This window comes from Bombina bombina, chromosome 1, assembly GCF_027579735.1.
Source record: "Bombina bombina isolate aBomBom1 chromosome 1, aBomBom1.pri, whole genome shotgun sequence".
NCBI lineage: Eukaryota > Metazoa > Chordata > Amphibia > Anura > Bombinatoridae > Bombina > Bombina bombina.
Window position 1 is genome coordinate 25,536,011 of NC_069499.1, and position 26,617 is coordinate 25,562,627.

General features: G+C 40.8%; 1 protein-coding gene across 1 annotated transcript in view; it reads right to left on the reverse strand.

The window, feature by feature from the left end:
* SYNE2 (spectrin repeat containing nuclear envelope protein 2) overlaps window positions 1-26,617 on the reverse strand; it is a 799,180-nt gene that overhangs the window by 538,870 nt on the left and 233,693 nt on the right. Inside the window, exons 22-24 of the mRNA XM_053697281.1 lie at window positions 26,107-26,241; window positions 24,490-24,648; window positions 7,366-7,559 (exon numbers count right to left, since the gene is read on the reverse strand). Of these exons, the coding sequence (XP_053553256.1) occupies window positions 7,366-7,559; window positions 24,490-24,648; window positions 26,107-26,241 (488 nt within the window). The remainder of the gene's footprint in view (window positions 1-7,365; window positions 7,560-24,489; window positions 24,649-26,106; window positions 26,242-26,617) is intronic.

The following is a 26,617-nucleotide window of genomic DNA, read 5'->3' on the forward strand; positions in this document are numbered from 1 at the left end:
GGGACGATTGGGCACGAGCGCAAACCCAAATAAACGTTTGGACTTTGCAGATGCACAATCACCAAAAATATGTGAAAGTGAAAACAAACAAGCCACCCTGTAAGGAGGGATAAACATAATCTGGGTTACCCGCATGTGTTGTAATAGGGAGCGGTAGGGAACTCGCCTCTCGGAGGACAGAACCCCCAGAGGCAGATGGCTCAGCAGACCCCTGATTCCCTGAGCCGAGGAACAGGGTGCTCTAATACGGCATATCGAACATAACTGATTGATCTGTGTCAACAGGGCCAATTCACATTCTTCACAAGTCAAAGAATCTGAATTTTGAACAGTCTCAGCATCAGAATCCTCCATAACTAGATAGAGAATATAATAATATAGACTAAGAAAAAACTTAAACGGCACCTGACACCCACAATGGCTGGGGAACTCACCACCTCCTAGAACCAGACACAAGCAGACTCTAATTTTTCAGTCACCACACGGTCAGGAATGCGGAAATGGAAGACCAGAACGTAAACATGTCCAGTCACAAGGTGGACCATACAGTCCAAAAAAAAAAAAGCGCACCCAACCATAAGGTCGCTTCACTTCCAAAGGCCTTTATGTTCTAAGCCAAGAGCCCAGTTAACACTACACATAAGCAGATTGAATCAAACATGATTAAAAAAAAACCCTGTTCAATAATCCCCCTCAGGAGATATTAACCCTGGATTCCAAGATACCAAAGGAGCCTCACTGAGGCCCTACAAATATACTTAATAAGTCCCGCAAGATTGATTTTACGGGAATAAGTTACAGTACATTCTGATGAAGTAAAATGAAACAATCTTACCGGAATCTACCCCGTGGAACAGGAACACGGCCCTTCAAGTGTAACGAATAGTAGCAGCGCCTCCGCCATGGACTTGAGAGAAGAAAGCAGGCAGCGAAACGAAGTTCAACAACGCTGATTGCTTGTGGAGCTGTTAATATGAGTTGGGATGGTTTCGCAGAAAGACTCTCCCTGCATCTCCAGACTTTCATCCAGGCCCTCACTGAGAGACTGATGGGATTACTTAAAACTCCCGTCTGATGCCGAAGAGTACTACCCTCCATAAGAGACAAAACAACTTCTCTGCCAACCTCCTGGGACGAAAGGCAAAGAATGACTGGGGGATGAGGGAAGTCGGAGGAGTGTTTGGGCCTTTGGCTGGGGTGTCTTTGCCTCCTCCTGGTGGCCAGGTTCTTATTTCCCAAAAGTAATGAATGCAGCTGTGGACTCTTTCCATTTAGGAAGAAAAAAAGATACGTTTAAACCTAACACCCAAACATAAACCAAAGTCTAAATACCCCTAATCTGCTGCACCCAACATTGCCAACACCTAAACAAAGTTATTAACCCCTAGTCTGCCGCTCCCGACATTGCTGCCACCAAAATAAATCTATTAACCCCCTAATCTGCCTTTCCCAATATCGCCTCCACTATAATAAAGTTATTAACCCCTATTCCTCAGCCCCCCAACATCGCCCACACTATAATAAAGATATTAAACCCTATTCCGCCACTCCCCGACATCGCCGTCACTAAATAAAGTTTTTAACCCCTATTCTGCCGCTCCCTGACATTGCTGCCACTAAATAAAGCTATTAACCCCTAAACCGCCAGCCCCCCACATAAAAAAAAACTAAATTAAACTATTAACCCTTAAACCTAACAACACCCTAACTTTAAATAAAAATTACAAGATCCCTATCTTAAAATAAATAAAAACTTATCTGGGAAATTTAAAAAAAACTAAGTTTAAACTATAAATTAAAAAAACTATCAATTAAATAAATTAAAATACTCATTAAAAAAAACTAACACTACTAAAAAAATTAAATCTACAGTTACAAAAAATAAAAAAAATACTAAATTACAGAAAATAAAAAAATACTATATTACGAAAAATAACAAACGAAATTATCCAAAATAAAAAGAATTATACCTAATCTAAAAGCCCTATAAAAATAAAAAAGCCCTCCAAAAAAAACAAACCCTAGCCTACAATAAACTACCAATAGCCCTTAAAAGGGCCTTTTGTACGGCATTGCCCTAAAGAAATCAGCTCTTTTCCCTAAAAAAAATACAATATAAAAATACAAAGACCCCCCAACAGTAAAACCCACCACCCATTCAGCTCTTCTTCTTGCCCTTAAAAGGGCATTCAGCTCTTTTAAGACAAGCCCAAACCCTTATCTAAAAAAAAAAACACCAAAAAAAAGTTTAAAAAAACACTTACCCCCGACGATCCACTTACAGTTTTTGAAGTCCGGACATCCATCCTCATCTAGGCGAAGAGGTCTTCATCCATCCAGGCGGCGTCTTCTATCTTCATCCCGGCGGCGCAGAGCAGCTCCAACCTGAAGACATCTGGCGCGGAGCATCCTCTTCATACGGTCGCCGCCGTAAACTGAATCTTCAATGCAAGGGAGCTTTTTCAAAATGGCTTCCTTTGCATTCCTATTGGCTGATTTGATTTTTGAAATTCAATTCAGCCAATACGATGAGAGCTACTGAAATCCTATTGGCTGTTCAAATCAGTCAATAGGATGAGAGCTACTGAAATTCTATTGGCTGATTTGAAGTTCTATTGGCTGATCCTATCCTATAAAGATAAATACATATACAGTACATGTCTCAAGATGTAAATGTATGTGTGTGTGTGTGTATATATATATATATATATATATATATATATATATATATATATATGTGTGTGTGTGTGTTTATTTATGTGTATATATGTGTGTAGTGCTAATACAGTATGTGTGTATATATATATATGTGTGTGTGTGTAGTGCTAATACAGTATGTGTGTGTGTATATATATATATATATATATGTGTGTAGTGCTAATACAGTATGTGTATATATATATATATATATATATATATATATATATGTGTGTAGTGCTAATACAGTATGTGTATATATATATATATATATATATATATATATGTGTGTAGTGCTAATACAGTATGTGTGTGTGTATATATATATATATATATATATATATATATATGTGTGTGTGTGTTTATTTATGTGTATATATGTGTGTGGTGTTATATGTATATATATATATATATATATATATATATATATATATATATATATATATATATATATATATATGTGTGCGTGTGTATATATATATATATGTGTGTGTGTGTGTGTTTATTTATGTATGTATATGTGTATATATGCATTTACAGACATATATATAAATATAAACACATGAATACATATGTACACACATATAGACATATACAGTGCCCTCCATTAATATTGACACCCTTGGTAAATATGAGTAAAGAAGGCTATGCATAAATTGTCTTTATTGTTTAACCTTTTGATCTTTTGTCCAAAAGATACACAAAAATACTTTGCTCTCATGGATATCAACCAATTGCAAACACAACACAGGTTTATCCTTCAAAAAAATAATCGTTGTTAAATATATATATATGTGCAACAATTATTGGCACTCGTGTGAATTCATATAGGAAAAATATATTTGAAGTATATTCCCACTGATATTTTACATTTTGTAGTACACCTGGGTAACTAGAAACAGGAAATTGTTTAACCATGACTTCCTGTTCCACATGGGGAATAAATATGAGGTAAAACATAAGCCAAATTCCCTTAGTCATTCACCACAATGGGTAAGACCAAGGAATATAGCTGTGATGTGCAGGAAAAGGTTGTTGAGCTTCACAAAATGGGAAGAAATTGAAACATGGTTTTTTCAACTGATGCAGGTAAGATTGCATCCATTTTAACTTTGACGTGACATATGAAGAAAGTTCTGAATCATTGAAAGAGATAGATACAGGGGTTTCTATTCTAAACAAAGAGAAGCATATGGGTTTTTGATGGGGGGGTATATCTTCTTTCTGAGTTCATGACATGTATTATGTGATATTTTGATCTATCTTGTATTGTTATGTATTTGTTTTGATATTATATATTGTTATTGTATTAGTTTGCATATTCTATATGGGTGTTCAAGTACAGTAGGAAAATGATATTGTATGGTAATTAATATATGAATTATCTAAGGCACTGGAAAAATTATCTTATTAAATTATTTCCTATATATATGTGAATGGGGGAATTTTCACTATTAGAAACAAATCATGTGGTCCTAGTAACCTCACAACTACAATTAATTACCTACACATGAAGTGGGAGGGTCCATTAGGGAAAGGTATTGTTTAAAAGGCTTTAGCTTCCATTAGTCCAACAGATGCCTGAGGAAACAGCCTGTTTGGCTGAGAAACGTGTTGCGACTGTTTTTAAACATTTGTTTTTATGTATTGGGGTATAACTGTTCATATCCCTTGAATTTTGAACAATTGGACAATACATTTTTATGGAAGTCTAAGCCTGTTCATTTGTCCGGACACACTGGATTTCATCATTCTCCTGCAGAATCAGTCTAGCTGGGTCACTGAAATTCCCCAGTCTGTCTCAATCAGCACATAGGTGCTGCTTCGTTTGTGAGTATATGATCTTCACACACGTTTACCGGTGCCATTTATCTTGCAATATTACACTAGGAGGTGTGCCCTCTTTGTGATTCCTTTTCACAGAATCAATATTTGGATACTTTGGAACTCATTATCCTGCTACAGGATCAGTGTAGCTGGGTCACTGCGATTCCCCAGCCTGTCCCAATCAGCACATAGGTGCTGCTTCTTTTGTGAGTATTTATTTTTCACATTTGTCTATCTGTGCCATTTATCTTGCAATATCTTGCGCCCTCTCTTCTTTGTGATTTGTTTTCACAGATTTTTTTTACAAAATGGGAAGTGACTATAAGAATAATAATAGAAAAATAGCAAAAGCATTGAAAATGTCAATTTCCACCTTCAGGGCAATAATTAAGAAGTTTCAGTCAACTGGAAATGTTTATTAATCAACCTGGAAGAGGACGTGTGTATATATATTGTCTCAATGCACTGTGAAGAGGATGGTTCAGGTGGTCAAAATATCTCCGATGATCTCAGCTGGAGAATTGCAGAAGTTAGTTGCGTCTTGGGCTCAGAAAGTTTCCAAAACTACAATCCGACGAACCTACATCACCACAAGTTGTTTGGAAATGTTTCAAGAAAAAAGTCTCTACTCTCATTCAAAAACAAACTCAAGCATCTTCAGTTTTCCATACACTACTGGAACTTTAAATACTCTCATCCAAAAACAAATTCAAGCATCTTCAGTTTGCCAGACAGTACTGAAACTTCAAATGGAATCGGGTTCTATGGTCAGATGAAACCAAAATAGAGCTTTTTGGCAATAAACACCAGAGGTGGATTTGGCGCACACAGAAAGGTAGCCATATGGAAAAGTACCTTGTGCCCACTGTTAAATATGGTGGTGAATCTTTAATGTTTTCGGGATATTTTTCTACAAGAGGCCCTGGACATTTTGTTAGGATACATGGCATCATGGGCTCTATCTGTCACGCTGCTCCTCTGCTCTGCTTTGGCCGTTGCCATGGACTCAGGCACTCCTCCTGTTGCTAGGGATACGGCAGTGTAACTGCAGCACGGTGATAACATTATCAACACCCGCCGTGTTTTCCCTATATAAAGGCCTCAGTCTCTCTTACCTGTGCCCAAGTATAGGTGTTACTTCTTGTGCTCCTGGGTGCTGTATATCTGTATGCTAAATTGCTGTATTGATTAAATGTTGCCGAACTCTGCCTGTTTGACTACGCTGCTTGCCTTAACCCCTGAATTGATTGCTTAACTGTTGATGAACTCTACCTGTTTAACTACTCTGCTTGCCTTAAACTCTGCATTGCTGATTGCTTAACTGTTCATGAACTCTGCCTGTTTGACTACGCTGCTTGCCTTAACCCCTGAATTGCTGGATTGCCTTGCCATTGATGAACTCTGCCTATTTTCACTACTCTTCTTGCCTTAACCCCTGAATTGCTGGACTGCTTTACTGTTGATGAAGCATCACACTATCAAATATCAACAGATATTAAATGAATACCTGAATGCCTCTACCAGAAAGCTTAAAATGGGCCGTGGTTGGATCTTCCAGCAGGACAATGATCCAAAACATACATCAAAATAAACACAAAAATGGTTTACTGACCACAAAATCAAGGTCCTGCCATGGTCATCCCAGTCACCTGACTTGAACCCCATAGAAAACCTGTGAGGTGAACTGAAGAGGAGAGTCCACCAGCGTCAACCTCAACATTTGAAGGATCTGGAGAGATTTTGTATGGAGGAATGGTCTCAGATCCCTTGCCATGTATTCTCCAACCTTATCACGCATTATAGGAGAAGACTCAGAGCTGTTAGCTTGACAAAGGGAGGTAGCACAAAGTATAGACTAAACGGGTGCCAATAAATGTACCACACATATATTTAAAACATTTTTTTTTTTTTTTATAAACCTGTGTTGTGTTTGTAATTACTTGATATCCAGAGCAGAGTATTTTTGAGCATCTTTTTAACAAAAGATCAAAAGGTTAAACAATAAAGAAACATTTTCACAGCCTTCGTTGCTTATATTTACCAAGGGTGCCAATATTAGTGGAGGGCACTATACATAAGTGCATTGGAGCCCTTTGCAGTCAAGTAGCTGAAAACATATTTATGCAATATTCATATTTAATAATGTGTTATACTGTGTATTTACTAAAAATATTTCACATTAAAAGGTTCTATGTATTTATATATATATATATATATATATATATATATATATATATATATATATATATACAGTACATATATATAATATATATGTCGGGTTAGTGCACTTGAAAATATGCAATCGGATTTGCACGCGAGTAGGGTGTTAGGGTTTTTGCTCCATTAACTTCTATGGGGGAATACGTTAAAGCGATCACAATATTCTAATTACGGCTTCTTGCGCACATAGGGTTAGCGCGAGAGCGAAAACATTTTACATTCAACTTGTAATACGAGTGCTACCCGACGCACGCAAAAAGCTTACTTCTGGTGGAGTTAGCGTATGTTATATACCGCTCCACTTGTAATCTGGCCCAAAATGTTTAATTGCGCATATAGAAAAGACATTGCAATACACTTATTATTGTTCATTTTACCTAATTTTCCTGTAATTTAAATTTAAACATTCTGAAGTGCATTGTGACCCTCCTTTATACTGAACGGTCCCTGTCTGAAGTGAGCTAATTTATCTGTTTTTAACTGGCCAATGAAAAGAAATTCAAATAAAATGAAACATCTATTTTGTTTGCATTGTAATATTCAGTGGTTAATTTATGATTTCTATTAAAAAATAACTTAAAGGTATTCAATAAAAAAAAAGTTTACAATCAATTTACTTACTCTTTTCTAAACATTTTCGTTTGACCCGGAGAGTGCAGTAATTTCTGGTAAATGTCAGCAACGTGGTTTTGTAATTCAATTTCCTTTTTGACGCACTCTGCGACAATACTGTGAGATTCTGTGTCACATAGTCCCTTCATGGCTTGTACACAGCGGCTCAGCTGGCCTTGATAGCCCTCGTCACAGAAGAAAACCTGCGCACGAGACAAAGCGTTATACTGTGCGGCAGAACATCAGCGACAATCGGAACATACCCGGTAATGTATCAGCTGCTTCATGTTCTAAGCTACTAAACTACACAGGACACAAACAGCAAAATAAAACTTCCATGATTCAGAGAGAGTGAATATAAATTTATTAACTGATTTCAATTATCTGATTTACCTCATTCTCATAGTGTCTTTTAGCCCCTTTGCGAAGAGCATACTAAGGTAGGTTCTGAAGTGTGCACGAGACACCAGTGTTATACATGCATGTTCCTGAGACTACATCAGGATGCTCTTGTGGAAAGTTTCAACAAAGGCGACCATGAGAAAGAGTTAAGTTCATATATAAAATTGTAAGCTCTGTCTGAATTATGAGTTTTATGAGTTAACTCTTTAAAGTACTGGTTGTGTTTTAATCTAGTGAGACATCTGTCACATAACCACACTGCTCTGAAAAGCAAACAATTTGTATACGTTATTTCCGGCGCCAATAGCAGGAGGCGCAAACAACCAGCTAAATGGCTTTTTATTCCGATCCTAGAATTAATAATTTCCTTACACCCTGCAACAGCTACTCAGGTCATTTGTCTGTTACTAACAAAGCCTCACTAATAGCACATGTGGGTATCTAACATGCTCCTAGTCCAAGCTCAACAGTCTTACAATTACTTGCTTTAAGGAATTAGAGCACGTCATTTTAGACTATTATGGCCCTTTAAATGAGAGTACATAAGGCATATGTGCATATGCTCTGTGCACAGTAATAGCTCATTCACATACTGCAGAAATGCTTCTATTCAGAACTGAAATGCATATGTGTGTATTCTAGTTTTGCTTCCCTTTAATTACCTTAATATCAATTGTCCTGAGATACTTCACGTAACGTCCCATAAAACTGACATTGCAATGCTGGTTGTGACCACTGAGTGGCATACGTCAGTCATCACAACACAACATTGGCTCTCCTGTAAACTGAGACATCCTGGTGTAAGAAGGGTTAAGGTTTGAGGTTAGAGATAAGATTACAGTTTAGACTTAACTGTTTAGATACCAGAAAGCACAGAATCCAAGGGGTTCATGGTACTACCCTCTCGAGTGACCTGTGACCTGTAACCTTTAACATACTCAGACACCACTGCTGCGGCCACACTGTGCCGTTATGTTACAGCTGTAATATGGGTCAGGGTAATATTCCCTCTACACAGGCACCAGTCAATACCGGCACATAGTACTGATCTGTGAGATCATCTGTATGTCTGTACCTAGTAGCACCATGAGACAGAGGACACAGGTGTGATACGTACACAGGCACCAGCTTATACCGGCACATAGTACAGATCTGTGAGATCATCTGTATGTCTGTACCTAGTAGCACCATGAGACAGAGGACACAGGTGTGATACATACACAGGCACCAGCTTATACCGGCACATAGTACAGATCTGTGAGATCATCTGTATGTCTGTACCTAGTAGCACCATGAGACAGAGGACACAGGTGTGATACGTACACAGGCACCAGCTTATACCGGCACATAGTACAGATCTGTGAGATCATCTGTATGTCTGTATCTAGTAGCACCATGAGACAGAGGGCACAGGTGTGATACATACACAGGCACCAGCTTATACCGGCACATAGTACAGATCTGTGAGATCATCTGTATGTCTGTACCTAGTAGCACCATGAGACAGAGGACACAGGTGTGATACGTACACAGGCTTATACCGGCACATAGTACAGATCTGAAACTTTGCTTAATTAATTAATCTCCACCCAATTTTCTTTCTTGAATCTACTCCTCTGATCTTGTAGCAATTCTTAGTCTTCTCACCTGGGTGTAACTTATCTCCCTGTCTCCAATCAATTAAACTCAGCTGTCTGCTGTAGGCTTATAAATTTAGGGGAGAGCGTTAGCTGGGGTCTGAGCGTTTGCAGATTATTCCATCTCTCTAAGCTTCCATCTGTCTAAGTGACCATCTTTAAGTGACAGCACTGAGAATTAGACAAGAATTTAAAGAACTAATAAAAGCAACACACATAACCTCATTTCCATCCAATGCATCCCACACGCATACACTCCTTTCACCTGCGCACTATGGAACTCTCGCTCAGTCTGCAACAAACTTACAGCAATTCATGACCTGTTTATATCAAATGCTTTCACCATTTTAGCAATTACAGAAACCTGGCTATCTCCTTCTGACACTGTTTCCATTGCTGCTCTCACACGCGGTGGTCTTCACTTTAGCCATACCCCTAGGCAAGGCGAGAAACGTGGCGGCGGTGTTGGCATCCTGCTCTCCCCCTCCTGCACTTATCAATACCTACCTCCAATCCCATCTCATTCCTTCTCCTCCTTTGAAGTCCACTGTATTCGTCTGTTCTCCCCCCTATCCCTAAAAGTGGCAGTCATCTATCGCCCTCCTGGACCAACCTCCCAATTCTTTGACAACTTCGCTGCCTGACTTCCTCACTTTCTCTCTTCAAATATACCAACCCTAATTCTTGGGGACTTCAACATTCCCATTGATAACCCATCTGCCCCTGCTGCCTCTAAACTTCTTTCACTCACATCCTCCTTCGGTCTCTTACAATCCACTCTATTCCCTACCCACCGTGATGGACACTCCATCGACCTGGTATTTTCCTACCTCTGCTCTATATCTGACACCACCTGTCGCCCTTTTCCCATTTCAGACCATCACCTGGTCACCTATAATATTAATGCAACAGCTAAACCCACTTCTCCATCCCGCCCCCGCACCTGTAGAAATACACATGCTGTGGATCCGCTCCAATTTTCAAAAATCATTCAAAATCTCCTCCCTCACACCTCCACTATAACCTGCCCTGATCTCGCTACAGCCCACTATAACAAAACTCTCTCCTCTGCATTAGACACACTTGCCCCTCCCCAGCTGCGCAGACCACCACGCCGTCAGTTACAGCCCTGGCATGCTCAGCAAACACGCTATTTGCAAAAATGCTCCCGTACTGCTGAGCGTGTCTGGAGGAAAACTCACTCTGAACCCGATTTCATACACTATCAGTTTATTCTTCGTTCATACACTTGTGCCCTTCACTTAGCCAAGCAAACTTACTTCTCTTCTCTCATATCTACTCTTTCCTCAAACCCTAAACGACTCTTCTCCACCTTTAACTCTCTCCTCTACCCACCTGCTCCACCACCCCCGCCTGTCTTTAGTGCTCAAGACCTGGCAGACTACCTTTTAAACAAAACACATACTATCCGAAGCAACATCCCAACACCAACCTGCAATACTCCAACAACAGGCCCAATTACTCCCTCTGCCACCCTCTGTAACTTCCATCCAACCACTGAGAATGAAGTTTCTTCCTTACTATTTTCCTCACGCCTCACTACCTGCCCACTCGACCCTATCCCTTCCTATCTAATTCCCTCCCTATCTTCCACCCTCACTCCTGCTCTTACCCACATCTTCAACCTATCTCTCTCTACCGGCTCATTCCCATCTTCTTTCAAACACGCAAAAGTCACTCCTATACTCAAAAAACCCTCCCTCAACCCTAATTCTCCTGAAAGCTACCGCCCCATATCACTGCTCCCACTAACATCAAAACTCCTTGAAAAATTAGTTTACAATCGCCTAACCCACTTCCTGTCCGCCAACTCCTTGCTTGACCCACTGCAATCCATATTCCGCCCAAAACACTCAACTGAGACTGCCCTTACCAAGGTCACAAACGATCTTCTCTCTGCTAAAAATATTGGCCACTACTCTATACTCATCTTACTTGACCTCTCAGCTGCCTTCGACACAGTTGACCACCCCCTCCTCCTACAGACCCTTAGCTCTTTTGGCCTCTGTGACACTGCTCTTTCCTGGATTCACTCCTATCTTTCTCACAGGTCTTTTTCTGTGTCATTTGCCGGCGACTCCTCCTCTCCTATACCTCTGTCTGTTGGAGTACCTCAAGGATCTGTTCTGGGTCCTCTACTCTTCTCCATCTATACTTCTTCGCTGGGTAAACTTATCAACAGTTATGGCTTCAAATATCACCTCTATGCTGATGACACCCAGATCTACCTTTCCACCCCTGCTCTGTCTCCCTCTGTCCTCTCTCATGTCAGCAACTGCTTATCTGGTATTTCTTCCTGGATGGCCTCTCACCACCTAAAGATTAACATGTCCAAGACTGAGCTCCTTCTTATCCCCCCCTCAAGCTCTACGCCGACTTCTGACTTCTCTATCCCTGTTGACGGCATCACCATTTCCCCATCGCCCCAAGTCCGCTGCCTCGGAGTCACACTTGACTCAAACTTATCCTTCATCCCCCATATCCAATTGCTTTCTACATCCTGCCGCAATCATCTACGCAATATTTCTAAAATTCGCCCTTTTCTGAGCGCTGACACCACAAAGCAAATAATCCACTCCCTTGTTATCTCCCGACTTGACTACTGCAACAACCTACTCGCTGGCCTTCCTCTTTCCCGCCTCTCCCCCCTTCAATCCATCCTAAATGCCTCTGCCAGGCTGATCCGCCTTTCACGTCGATCTGTATCTGCTGCACCTCTCTGTGAGTCCCTTCATTGGCTCCCCATTCACAGCAGAATTAAATTCAAAATTCTCACCCTTACATACAAAACTCTCACCAACGCCGCTCCCCTCTACCTATCCTCTCTAATACACAAGTATACTCCAGCCTGTCCACTAAGATCCAACAATGACCTTCTCCTTGCATCCGCAACTATCACCTCCTCTCATGCTAGACTGCAGGACTTCTGTCGTGCTGCACCTACCCTCTGGAACACTCTCCCTCGTGCTGTCAGGCTTTGCCCTAATCTGTCTTCCTTTAAATGTTTCCTCCTGAAGACTTTTCTGTTCAGGGAAGCCTACCACCCAACTCAATAATAAATTAATTTCACTTACCTAACATTTCCCTCATCTAACTCTGTATTAACATCCTTCTCAATCTTGCAGTCCTCACCTCCTGTTTCCCAACCTCCTACCCTTCTAGATTGTAAATTCCTACGGGAATAGGGCCCTCAATCCCTCCTGTATGTGTTTGTAAATTTTGTCCTGTATCTTACAAGTCTTGTATTGTTTTATTTAAATGAATTGTATCCCTGGACAGCGCTGCGGAATATGTTGGCGCTTAATAAAAAAAGTATAATAATAATAATAATCTGTGAGATCATCTGTATGTCTGTACCTAGTAGCACCATGAGACAGAGGACACAGGTGTGATACGTACACAGGCACCAGCTTATACCGGCACATAGTACAGATCTGTGAGATCATCTGTATGTCTGTACCTAGTAGCACCATGAGACAGAGGACACAGGTGTGATACATACACAGGCACCAGCTTATACCGGCACATAGTACAGATCTGTGAGATCATCTGTATGTCTGTACCTAATAGCACCATGGGACAGAGGGCACAGGTGTGATACGTACACAGGCACCAGCTTATACCAGCACATAGTACAGATCTGTGAGATCATCTGTATGTCTGTACCTAGTAGCACCATGAGACAGAGGACACAGGTGTGATACGTACACAGGCACCAGCTTATACCGGCACATAGTACAGATCTGTGAGATCATCTGTATGTCTGTACCTAGTAGCACCATGAGACAGAGGACCCAGGTGTGATACATACACAGGCACCAGCTTATACCAGCACATAGTACAGATCTGTGAGATCATCTGTATGTCTGTACCTAGTAGCACCATGAGACAGAGGACACAGGTGTGATACGTACACAGGCATCAGTGAATACCGGCACATAGTACAGATCTGTGAGATCATCTGTATGTCTGTACCTAGAAGCACCATGAGACAGAGGACACAGGTGTGATACGCACACAGGCACCAGCTTATACCAGCACATAGTACAGATCTGTGAGATCATCTGTATGTCTGTACCTAGTAGCATCATGAGACAGAGGGCACAGGTGTGATACGCACACAGGCACCAGCTTATACCGGCACATAGTACTGATCTGTGAGATCATCTGTATGTCTGTACCTAGTAGCACCATGAGACAGAGGACACAGGTGTGATACGTACACAGGCACCAGCTTATACCAGCACATAGTACAGATCTGTGAGATCATCTGTATGTCTGTACCTAGTAGCACCATGAGACAGAGGACACAGGTGTGATACATACACAGGCACCAGCTTATACCGGCACATAGTACAGATCTGTGAGATCATCTGTATGTCTGTACCTAGTAGCACCATGAGACAGAGGACACAGGTGTGATACATACACAGGCACCAGCCAATACCGGCACATAGTACTGATCTGTGAGATCATCTGTATGTCTGTACCTAGTAGCACCATGAGACAGAGGACACAGGTGTGATACGCACACAGGCACCAGCCAATACCGGCACATAGTACAGATCTGTGAGATCATCTGTATGTCTGTATCGAGTAGCACCATGGGACAGAGGACACAGGTGTGATACGTACACAGGCACCAGCTTATACCGGCACATAGTACAGATCTGTGAGATCATCTGTATGTCTGTACCTAGTAGCACCATGAGACAGAGGACACAGGTGTGATACGTACACAGGCACCAGCTTATACCGGCACATAGTACAGATCTGTGAGATCATCTGTATGTCTGTACCTAGTAGCACCATGAGACAGAGGGCACAGGTGTGATACGTACACAGGCACCAGCTTATACCGGCACATAGTACAGATCTGTGAGATCATCTGTATGTCTGTACCTAGTAGCACCATGAGACAGAGGACACAGGTGTGATACATACACAGGCACCAGCCAATACCGGCACATAGTACAGATCTGTGAGATCATCTGTATGTCTGTACCTAGTAGCACCATGAGACAGAGGACCCAGGTGTGATACGTACACAGGCACCAGCCAATACCGGCACATAGTACAGATCTGTGAGATCATCTGTATGTCTGTACCTAGTAGCACCATGAGACAGAGGACACAGGTGTGATACGTACACAGGCACCAGGTTATACCGGCACATAGTACTGATCTGTGAGATCATCTGTATGTCTGTACCTAGTAGCACCATGAGACAGAGGACACAGGTGTGATACGTACACAGGCATCAGTGAATACCGGCACATAGTACAGATCTGTGAGATCATCTGTATGTCTGTACCTAGTAGCACCATGAGACAGAGGGCACAGGTGTAATACGTACACAGGCACCAGCTTATACACCGGCACATAGTACAGATCTGTGAGATCATCTGTATGTCTGTACCTAGTAGCACCATGAGACAGAGGACACAGGTGTGATACATACACAGGCACCAGCTTATACCAGCACATAGTACTGATCTGTGAGATCATCTGTATGTCTGTACCTAGTAGCACCATGAGACAGAGGACACAGGTGTGATACATACACAGGCACCAGCCAATACCGGCACATAGTACAGATCTGTGAGATCATCTGTATGTCTGTACCTAGTAGCACCATGAGACAGAGGACACAGGTGTGATACGTACACAGGCACCAGCCAATACCGGCACATAGTACAGATCTGTGAGATCATCTGTATGTCTGTACCTAGTAGCACCATGAGACAGAGGACACAGGTGTGATACGCACACAGGCACCAGCTTATACCAGCACATAGTACTGATCTGTGAGATCATCTGTATGTCTGTACCTAGTAGCACCATGAGACAGAGGACACAGGTGTGATACATACACAGGCACCAGCTTATACCGGCACATAGTACAGATCTGTGAGATCATCTGTATGTCTGTACCTAGTAGCACCATGGGACAGAGGACACAGGTGTGATACATACACAGGCACCAGCCAATACCGGCACATAGTACAGATCTGTGAGATCATCTGTATGTCTGTATCTAGTAGCACCATGGGACAGAGGACACAGGTGTGATACGTACACAGGCACCAGCTTATACCGGCACATAGTACAGATCTGTGAGATCATCTGTATGTCTGTACCTAGTAGCACCATGAGACAGAGGACACAGGTGTGATACGTACACAGGCACCAGCTTATACCGGCACATAGTACAGATCTGTGAGATCATCAGTATGTCTGTACCTAGTAGCACCATGAGACAGAGGGCACAGGTGTGATACGTACACAGGCATCAGCTTATACCGGCACATAGTACAGATCTGTGAGATCATCTGTATGTCTGTACCTAGTAGCACCATGAGACAGAGGACACAGGTGTGATACATACACAGGCACCAGCTTATACCGGCACATAGTACTGATCTGTGAGATCATCTGTATGTCTGTATCTAGTAGCACCATGAGACAGAGGGCACAGGTGTGATACATACACAGGCACCAGCTTATACCAGCACATAGTACTGATCTGTGAGATCATCTGTATGTCTGTACCTAGTAGCACCATGAGACAGAGGGCACAGGTGTGATACGTACACAGGCACCAGCTTATACCGGCACATAGTACTGATCTGTGAGATCATCTGTATGTCTGTACCTAGTAGCACCATGAGACAGAGGACACAGGTGTGATACGTACACAGGCACCAGCTTATACCGGCACATAGTACAGATCTGTGAGATCATCTGTATGTCTGTACCTAGTAGCACCATGAGACAGAGGACACAGGTGTGATACGTACACAGGCACCAGCTTATACCAGCACATAGTACAGATCTGTGAGATCATCTGTATGTCTGTACCTAGTAGCACCATGAGACAGAGGGCACAGGTGGGATACATACACAGGCACCAGCTTATACCAGCACATAGTACTGATCTGTGAGATCATCTGTATGTCTGTACCTAGTAGCACCATGAGACAGAGGACACAGGTGTGATACGTACACAGGCACCAGCCAATACCGGCACATAGTACAGATCTGTGAGATCATCTGTATGTCTGTATCTAGTAGCACCATGAGACAGAGGACACAGGTGTGATACGTACACAGGCACCAGCTAATACCGGCACATAGTACAGATCTGTGAGATCATCTGTATGTCTGTACCTAGTAGCACCATGAGACAGAGGACACAGGTGTGATACGTACACAGGCACCAGCATATACCAGCACATAGTACAGATCTGTGAGATCATCTGTATGTCTGTACCTAGTAGCACCATGAGACAGAGGGCACAGGTGTGATACATACACAGGCACCAGCCAATACCGGCACATAGTACAGATCTGTGAGATCATCTGTATGTCTGTACCTAGTAGCACCATGAGACAGAGGACACAGGTGTGATACATACACAGGCACCAGCTTATACCAGCACATAGTACTGATCTGTGAGATCATCTGTATGTCTGTACCTAGTAGCACCATGAGACAGAGGACACAGGTGTGATACATACACAGGCACCAGCTTATACCGGCACATAGTACAGATCTGTGAGATCATCTGTATGTCTGTACCTAGTAGCACCATGAGACAGAGGACACAGGTGTGATACGTACACAGGCATCAGTGAATACCGGCACATAGTACAGATCTGTGAGATCATCTGTATGTCTGTATCTAGTAGCACCATGAGACAGAGGACACAGGTGTGATACGTACACAGGCACCAGCTTATACCGGCACATAGTACAGATCTGTGAGATCATCTGTATGTCTGTACCTAGTAGCACCATGAGACAGAGGACACAGGTGTGATACATACACAGGCACCAGCTTATACCGGCACATAGTACTGATCTGTGAGATCATCTGTATGTCTGTACCTAGTAGCACCATGAGACAGAGGACACAGGTGTGATACGTACAAAGGCATCAGTGAATACCGGCACATAGTACAGATCTGTGAGATCATCTGTATGTCTGTACCTAGTAGCACCATGAGACAGAGGACACAGGTGTGATACGTACACAGGCACCAGCTTATACCGGCACATAGTACAGATCTGTGAGATCATCTGTATGTCTGTACCTAGTAGCACCATGAGACAGAGGACACAGGTGTGATACATACACAGGCACCAGCTAATACCGGCACATAGTACAGATCTGTGAGATCATCTGTATGTCTGTACCTAGTAGCACCATGAGACAGAGGGCACAGGTGTGATACATACACAGGCACCAGCTTATACCGGCACATAGTACAGATCTGTGAGATCATCTGTATGTCTGTACCTAGTAGCACCATGAGACAGAGGGCACAGGTGTGATACGTACACAGGCACCAGCTAATACCGACACATAGTACAGATCTGTGAGATCATCTGTATGTCTGTACCTAGTAGCACCATGAGACAGAGGGCACAGGTGTGATACGTACACAGGCACCAGCTAATACCGGCACATAGTACAGATCTGTGAGATCATCTGTATGTCTGTACCTAGTAGCACCATGAGACAGAGGGCACAGGTGTGATACGTACACAGGCACCAGCTAATACCGGCACATAGTACAGATCTGTGAGATCATCTGTATGTCTGTATCTAGTAGCACCATGAGACAGAGGACACATGTGTGGTACATACACAGGCACCAGCTAATACCGGCACATAGTACAGATCTGTGAGATCATCTGTATGTCTGTACCTAGTAGCACCATGAGACAGAGGGCACAGGTGTGATACGTACACAGGCACCAGCTTATACCAGCACATAGTACAGATCTGTGAGATCATCTGTATGTCTGTACCTAGTAGCACCATGAGACAGAGGACACAGGTGTGATACGTACACAGGCACCAGCTTATACCAGCACATAGTACAGATCTGTGAGATCATCTGTATGTCTGTACCTAGTAGCACCATGAGACAGAGGACACAGGTGTGATACGTACACAGGCACCAGCTAATACCGGCACATAGTACAGATCTGTGAGATCATCTGTATGTCTGTACCTAGTAGCACCATGAGACAGAGGGCACAGGTGTGATACGTACACAGGCACCAGCTAATACCGGCACATAGTACAGATCTGTGAGATCATCTGTATGTCTGTACCTAGTAGCACCATGAGACAGAGGACACAGGTGTGATACGTACACAGGCACCAGCTAATACCGGCACATAGTACAGATCTGTGAGATCATCTGTATGTCTGTACCTAGTAGCACCATGAGACAGAGGACACAGGTGTGATACGTACACAGGCACCAGCTAATACCGGCACATAGTACAGATCTGTGAGATCATCTGTATGTCTGTACCTAGTAGCACCATGAGACAGAGGGCACAGGTGTGATACGTACACAGGCACCAGCTAATACCGGCACATAGTACAGATCTGTGAGATCATCTGTATGTCTGTACCTAGTAGCACCATGAGACAGAGGACACAGGTGTGATACGTACACAGGCACCAGCTAATACCGGCACATAGTACAGATCTGTGAGATCATCTGTATGTCTGTACCTAGTAGCACCATGAGACAGAGGACACAGGTGTGATACGCACACAGGCTGCATGTTCTCCTGCATTATACACAAGATTAGTGCAGGTTTCATAAACAAAAATAGCTTGTCACATTTACAGTCCCTGTTTACCTTACGTACTTGTGACAAGAAAACAAGCGCTATCACTAAACACAGTACATATTGTAAAACTGCTGCGCCTTTCAGTATGTCTGCGATTCCCTCACGATTATATAATGCAAGCAGAGTTATATCTCCTGCAAGTACAAAGTTTGCTGTTGTGCTAACTACATAATCGTTATGTAGTATGTTTGTACATAGGTATGTAGTTGTGTTTGTTTGTATGTATGCATGTGTATATGTGTGTATGTACTTATGTATGTATTTACATAGGTGTGTATGTATGTACTTACAGTATGTATGCATGTATGTGTATATGTATGTCTGTATGTACTTATGTATGTATTTACATAAGTGTTTGTGTATGTATTAACAGTATGTATGCATGTGCGTATGTGTATATGTATGTATACCTGCATGTGTATATGTATGTATGTACTTACATAAGTGTTTGTGTATGTATTTACAGTATGTATGCATGTGCGTATGTGTATATGTATGTATGTATTTACATAAGTGTTTGTGTATTTACAGTATGTATGCATGTTCGTATGTATGTATGTATACCTGCATGTGTGTATGTATATATGTCTGTATGTACTTATGTATGTATTTACATAGGTGTGTATGTATGTACTTACAGTATGTATGCATGTATGTGTATATGTATGTATACCTGCATGTGTGTATGTGTATATGTATGTATGCATGTGCATATGTGTGTATGTACTTATGTATGTATTTACATAGGTGTGTATGTATATACTTACAGTATGTATGCATGTATGTGTATATGTATGTATACCTGCATGTGTGTATGTGTATATGTATGTGTGCATGTGCATATGTGTGTATGTACTTATGTATGTATTTACATAGGTGTGTATGTATATACTTACAGTATGTATGCATGTATGTGTATATGTATGTATGTACATATGTCTGTATGTACTTATGTATGTATTTACATAAGTGTTTGTGTATGTATTAACAGTATGTATGAATGTGCGTATGTATGTATACCTGCATGTGTGTATGTGTATATGTATGTATGTATGTATGCATGCATGTACATATGTCTGTATGTACTTATGTATGTATTTACATAGGTGTGCATGTATGTACTTACAGTATGTATGCATGTATGTGTATATGTATGTATGTACATATGTCTGTATGTACTTATGTATGTATTTACAAAAGTGTTTGTGTATGTATTAACAGTATGTATGAATGTGCGTATGTATATATATACCTGCATGTGTATATGTATGTATGTATACCTGCATGTGTATATGTATGTATGTATACCTGCATGTGTATATGTATGTATGTATGTATGTATACCTGCATGTGTATATGTATGTATGTATGTATACCTGCATGTGTATATGTATGTATGTATGTATACCTGCATGTGTGTATGTATGTATACCTGCATGTGTATATGTATGTATGTATGTATGTATACCTGCATGTGTATATGTATGTATGTATGTATACCTGCATGTGTGTATGTATGTATACCTGCATGTGTATATGTATGTATGTATACCTGCATGTGTATATGTATGTATGTATGTATACCTGCATGTGTATATGTATGTATGTATGCATACCTGCATGTGTATATGTATGTATGTATGTATGTATACCTGCATGTGTATATGTATGTATGTATGTATGTAAACCTGCATGTGTATATGTATGTATGTATGTATGTCTACCTGCATGTGTATATGTATGTATGTATGTATACCTGCATGTGTATATGTATGTATACCTGCATGTGTATATGTATGTATGTATACCTGTATGTGTATATGTATGTATGTATACCTGCATGTGTATATGTATGTATGTATGTATACCTGCATGGCATGTGTATATGTATGTATGTATACCTGCATGTGTTTATGTATGTATGTATACCTGCATGTGTATATGTATGTATGTATGTATGTATGTATACCTGCATGTGTATATGTATGTATGTATGTATACATGCATGTGTATATGTATGTATGTACTTATGTATGTATTTACATAAGTGTTTGTGTATGTATTTACAGTATGTATGCATGTTTGTATGTATGTATACCTGCATGTGTGTATGTATATATGTCTGTATGTACTTATGTATGTATTTACATAGGTGTGTATGTATGTACTTACAGTATGTATGCATGTATGTGTATATGTATGTATACCTGCATGTGTGTATGTGTATATGTATGTATGCATGTGCATATGTGTGTATGTACTTATGTACAGGGAGTGCAGAATTATTAGGCAAATTATTATTTTGACCACATCATCCTCTTTATGCATGTTGTCTTACTCCAAGTTGTATAGGCTCGAAAGCCTACTACCAATTAAGCATATTAGGTGATGTGCATCTCTGTAATGAGAAGGGGTGTGGTCTAATGACATCAACACCCTATATCAGGTGTGCATAATTATTAGGCAACTTCCTTTCCTTTGGCAAAATGGGTCAAAAGAAGGACTTGACAGGCTCAGAAAAGTCAAAAATAGTGAGATATCTTGCAGAGGGATGCAGCACTCTTAAAATTGCAAAGCTTCTGAAGCGTGATCATCGAACAATCAAGCGTTTCATTCAAAATAGTCAACAGGGTCGCAAGAAGCGTGTGGAAAAACCAAGGCGCAAAATAACTGCCCATGAACTGAGAAAAGTCAAGCGTGCAGCTGCCAAGATGCCACTTGCCACCAGTTTGGCCATATTTCAGAGCTGCAACATCACTGGAGTGCCCAAAAGCACAAGGTGTGCAATACTCAGAGACATGGCCAAGGTAAGAAAGGCTGAAAGACGACCACCACTGAACAAGACACACAAGCTGAAACGTCAAGACTGGGCCAAGAAATATCTCAAGACTGATTTTTCTAAGGTTTTATGGACTGATGAAATGAGAGTGAGTCTTGATGGGCCAGATGGATGGGCCCGTGGCTGGATTGGTAAAGGGCCGAGAGCTCCAGTCCGACTCAGACGCCAGCAAGGTGGAGGTGGAGTACTGGTTTGGGCTGGTATCATCAAAGATAAGCTTGCAGGGCCTTTTCGGGTTGAGGATGGAGTCAAGCTCAACTCCCAGTCCTACTGCCAGTTTCTGGAAGACACCTTCTTCAAGCAGTGGTACAGGAAGAAGTCTGCATCCTTCAAGAAAAACATGATTTTCATGCAGGACAATGCTCCATCACACGCGTCCAGGTACTCCACAGCATGGCTGGCAAGAAAGGGTATAAAAGAAGAAAATCTAATGACATGGCCTCCTTGTTCACCTGATCTGAACCCCATTGAGAACCTGTGGTCCATCATCAAATGTGAGATTTACAAGGAGGGAAAACAATACACCTCTCTGAACAGTGTCTGGGAGGCTGTGGTTGCTGCTGCACGCAATGTTGATGGTGAACAGATCAAAACACTGACAGAATCCATGGATGGCAGGCTTTTGAGTGTCCTTGCAAAGAAAGGTGGCTATATTGGTCACTGATTTGTTTTTGTTTTGTTTTTGAATGTCAGAAATGTATATTTGTGAATGTTGAGATGTTATATTGGTTTCACTGGTAAAAATAAATAATTGAAATGGGTATATATTTGTTTTTTGTTAAGTTGCCTAATAATTATGCACAGTAATAGTCACCTGCACACACAGATATCCCCCTAAAATAGCTATAACTAAAAACAATCTAAAAACTACTTCCAAAACTATTCAGCTTTGATATTAATGAGTTTTTTGGGTTCATTGAGAACATGGTTGTTGTTCAATAATAAAATGAATCCTCAAAAATACAACTTGCCTAATAATTCTGCACTCCCTGTATGTATTTACATAGGTGTGTATGTATGTACTTACAGTATGTATGCATGTATGTGTATATGTATGTATGTACATATGTCTGTATGTACTTATGTATGTATTTACATAAGTGTTTGTGTATGTATTAACAGTATGTATGAATGTGCGTATGTATATATACCTGCATGTGTATATGTATGTATGTATACCTGCATGTGTATATGTATGTATGTATGTATACCTGCATGTGTATATGTATGTATACCTGCATGTGTATATGTATGTATGTATGTATGTATGTATACCTGCATGTGTATATGTGTATATGTATGTATGTATACCTGCATGTGTATATGTATGTATGTATACCTGCATGTGTATATGTATGTATGTATACCTGCATGTGTATATGTATGTATGTATACCTGCATGTGTATATGTATGTATGTATACCTGCATGTGTATATGTATGTATGTATACCTGCATGTGTAGATGTATGTATGTATACCTGCATGTGTATATGTATGTATGTATGTATACCTGCATGTGTATATGTATGTATGTATACCTGCATGTGTATATGTATGTATGTATACCTGCATGTGTATATGTATGTATGTATACCTGCATGTGTATATGTATGTATGTATACCTGCATGTGTATATGTATGTATGTATGTATACCTGCATGTGTATATGTATGTATGTATACCTGCATGTGTATATGTATGTATGTATGTATACCTGCATGTGTATATGTATGTATGTATGTATACCTGCATGTGTATATGTATGTATGTATGTATACCTGCATGTGTATATGTATGTATGTATACCTGCATGTGTATATGTATGTATGTATACCTGCATGTGTATATGTATGTATGTATACCTGCATGTGTATATGTATGTATGTATACCTGCATGTGTATATGTATGTATGTATACCTGCATGTGTATATGTATGTATGTATACCTGCATGTGTGTGTGTGTATGTATGTATTTACATAAGTGTTTGTGTATGTATTTACAGTATGTATGTATACCTGCAGGTGTGTATGTGTATATGTATGTATGTATACCTGCATGTGTATATGTATGTATGTATGTATACCTGCATGTGTATATGTATGTATGTATGTATGTATACCTGCATGTGTATATGTGTGTGTGTATGTATGTATACCTGCATGTGTATATGTATGTATGTATGTATACCTGTATGTGTATATGTGTGTGTGTATGTATGTATACCTGCATGTGTATATGTATGTATGTATACCTGCATGTGTATATGTATGTATGTATACCTGCATGTGTATATGTATGTATGTATACCTGCATGTGTATATGTATGTATGTATACCTGCATGTGTATATGTATGTATGTATACCTGCATGTGTATATGTATGTATACCTGTATGTGTATATGTGTGTGTGTATGTATGTATACCTGCATGTGTATATGTATGTATGTATACCTGCATGTGTATATGTATGTATGTATACCTGCATGTGTATATGTATGTATGTATACCTGCATGTGTATATGTGTATATGTATGTACATATGACTGTCTGAGTACACTAACTCTTGGTACCTTGTGTTCTTTAAGAAGTTCCTGGCTGTCCACCACACCAACACGCTCTGTTTCCTCGCTGAGTTGCCTCTTCAGTTTTGCATAGAGCTCATAAAATTTATTTTTTTCTCTAAGTAATTTTAATTCCCGAACATAAGATTCCATTTCAGCATGAACAAGCTGTACAGAGAAAAAACATATAACGGCAGTTTAATAACACACACGGGTATCTGACAAGGTCTAGCTGAGTTATCCCATTGCCTACCAAAGAATGCGCCAACTCATTGGTAAAAACAAAATGCTTTACACACCTTATATATAGAGGATACATATAAATTAGGTCAGTAGTACATACATGCCGGGTCAGTAGTGCATACATGCTGGGTCAGTAGTACATACATAGAGGGTCAGTAGTACATACATAGAGGGTCAGTAGTACATACATAGAGGGTCAGTAGTACATACATGCAGGGTCAGTAGTACATGCATGCAGGGTCAGTAGTACATACATGCAGGGTCAGTAGTACATACATGCAGGGTCAGTAGTACATACATGCAGGGTCAGTAGTACATACATGCAGGGTCAGTAGTACATACATGCTGGGTCATTAGTACATACATGCCGGGTCAGTAGTACATACATGCCGGGTCAGTAGTACATACATGCAGGGTCAGTAGTACATACATGCAGGGTCAGTAGTACATACATGCTGGGTCAGTAGTACATACATGCTGGGTCAGTAGTACATACATGCAGGGTCAGTAGTACATACATGCAGGGTCAGTAGTACATACATGCTGGGTCAGTAGTACATACATGCCGGGTCAGTAGTACATACATGCCGGGTCAGTAGTACATACATGCCGGGTCAGTAGTACATACATGCCGGGTCAGTAGTACATACATGTCGGGTCAGTAGTACATACATGTCGGGTCAGTAGTACATACATGCAGGGTCAGTAGTACATACATGCTGGGTCAGTAGTACATACATGCCGGGTCAGTAGTACATACATGCCGGGTCAGTAGTACATACATGCCGGGTCAGTAGTACATACATGTCGGGTCAGTAGTGCATACATGCCTCGGTGTAAACAGAATGAGTTTTGTTTTCTAAATTTGTTTATTGTCTATGAGAACAATCATTTTAGGGCCCATTGTTTCCGAAAGAAGCACGTTTAGCACAAAAACTTTCACTCACTGTAGTAAATATGGCTACAATTTACAATATAATATAATTATAACTCAGCAGAGCATACAATTCACAGCTCTACAAGGTGTCAGGAGAGAGTTAAATCTGAGTGACAAGGACATATTGCTGCTTAGTTATGAGTAGCCAGTACCACTCTCCAATTCTTATGACCCGATGTCTTGAAATACAAGAAGTAGCAGATTTATATTTTATATTATCCAAGTGATCACATGCGAATATGCGCATGACATAAACTGGCCATAAAACGAAATGCTGATAACTGAAAGCCCAGCCTCATATTTATCGTCTTGTAATGAACTAATAATATGACGCCCCTGGCAGTGACTGCAGTTTGCTATGAGAGTTTAGCTTTTCCTACCCAAGATAAATTTATGTTAAACTTTATTTTCAGCCCTATTCTTTACATCCCACGGTAAATCCTCACCTGCCACCGTCTGCGCAGCTCGGCGCTCACTGCTTCCACGTCCAGCTTTTCACTAGTGGATGAAATGCTTTTTATTTGTTCTGCTGCTTTCAGAAACTTGTCTAAATCTTTAGTACCAAATCCGCTCAGCGTTTGCTGTAAAGAGAATACAGATCAGCGAATCTATTTGTTTCCTACGGTCAGAATTAGATGTAGTGCAATCATTTTGTAAATATCTCAATACAATTCCACAAGACATTTAAAGGGACATGAAACCCATAATGTTTCTGTCCTGATTCAGAACTTTCCATTCAACTTTTATTATTTCATTTAATTTTTTCTCCTGGTATTTTTTATTTCACACCATACCTAGGTAGGCTCAAGAGCACTACTGGGAGCTAGCTACAGATGGGCGGCTGCACTTACATGCCTCTTGTCATTGGCACACAAGATGGACTCGGCCAGCTCCCAGTAATGCACTGCTGTTCCTTTAACAAAGGATACCAAGAGAATGAAGCAATTTGGATAATAG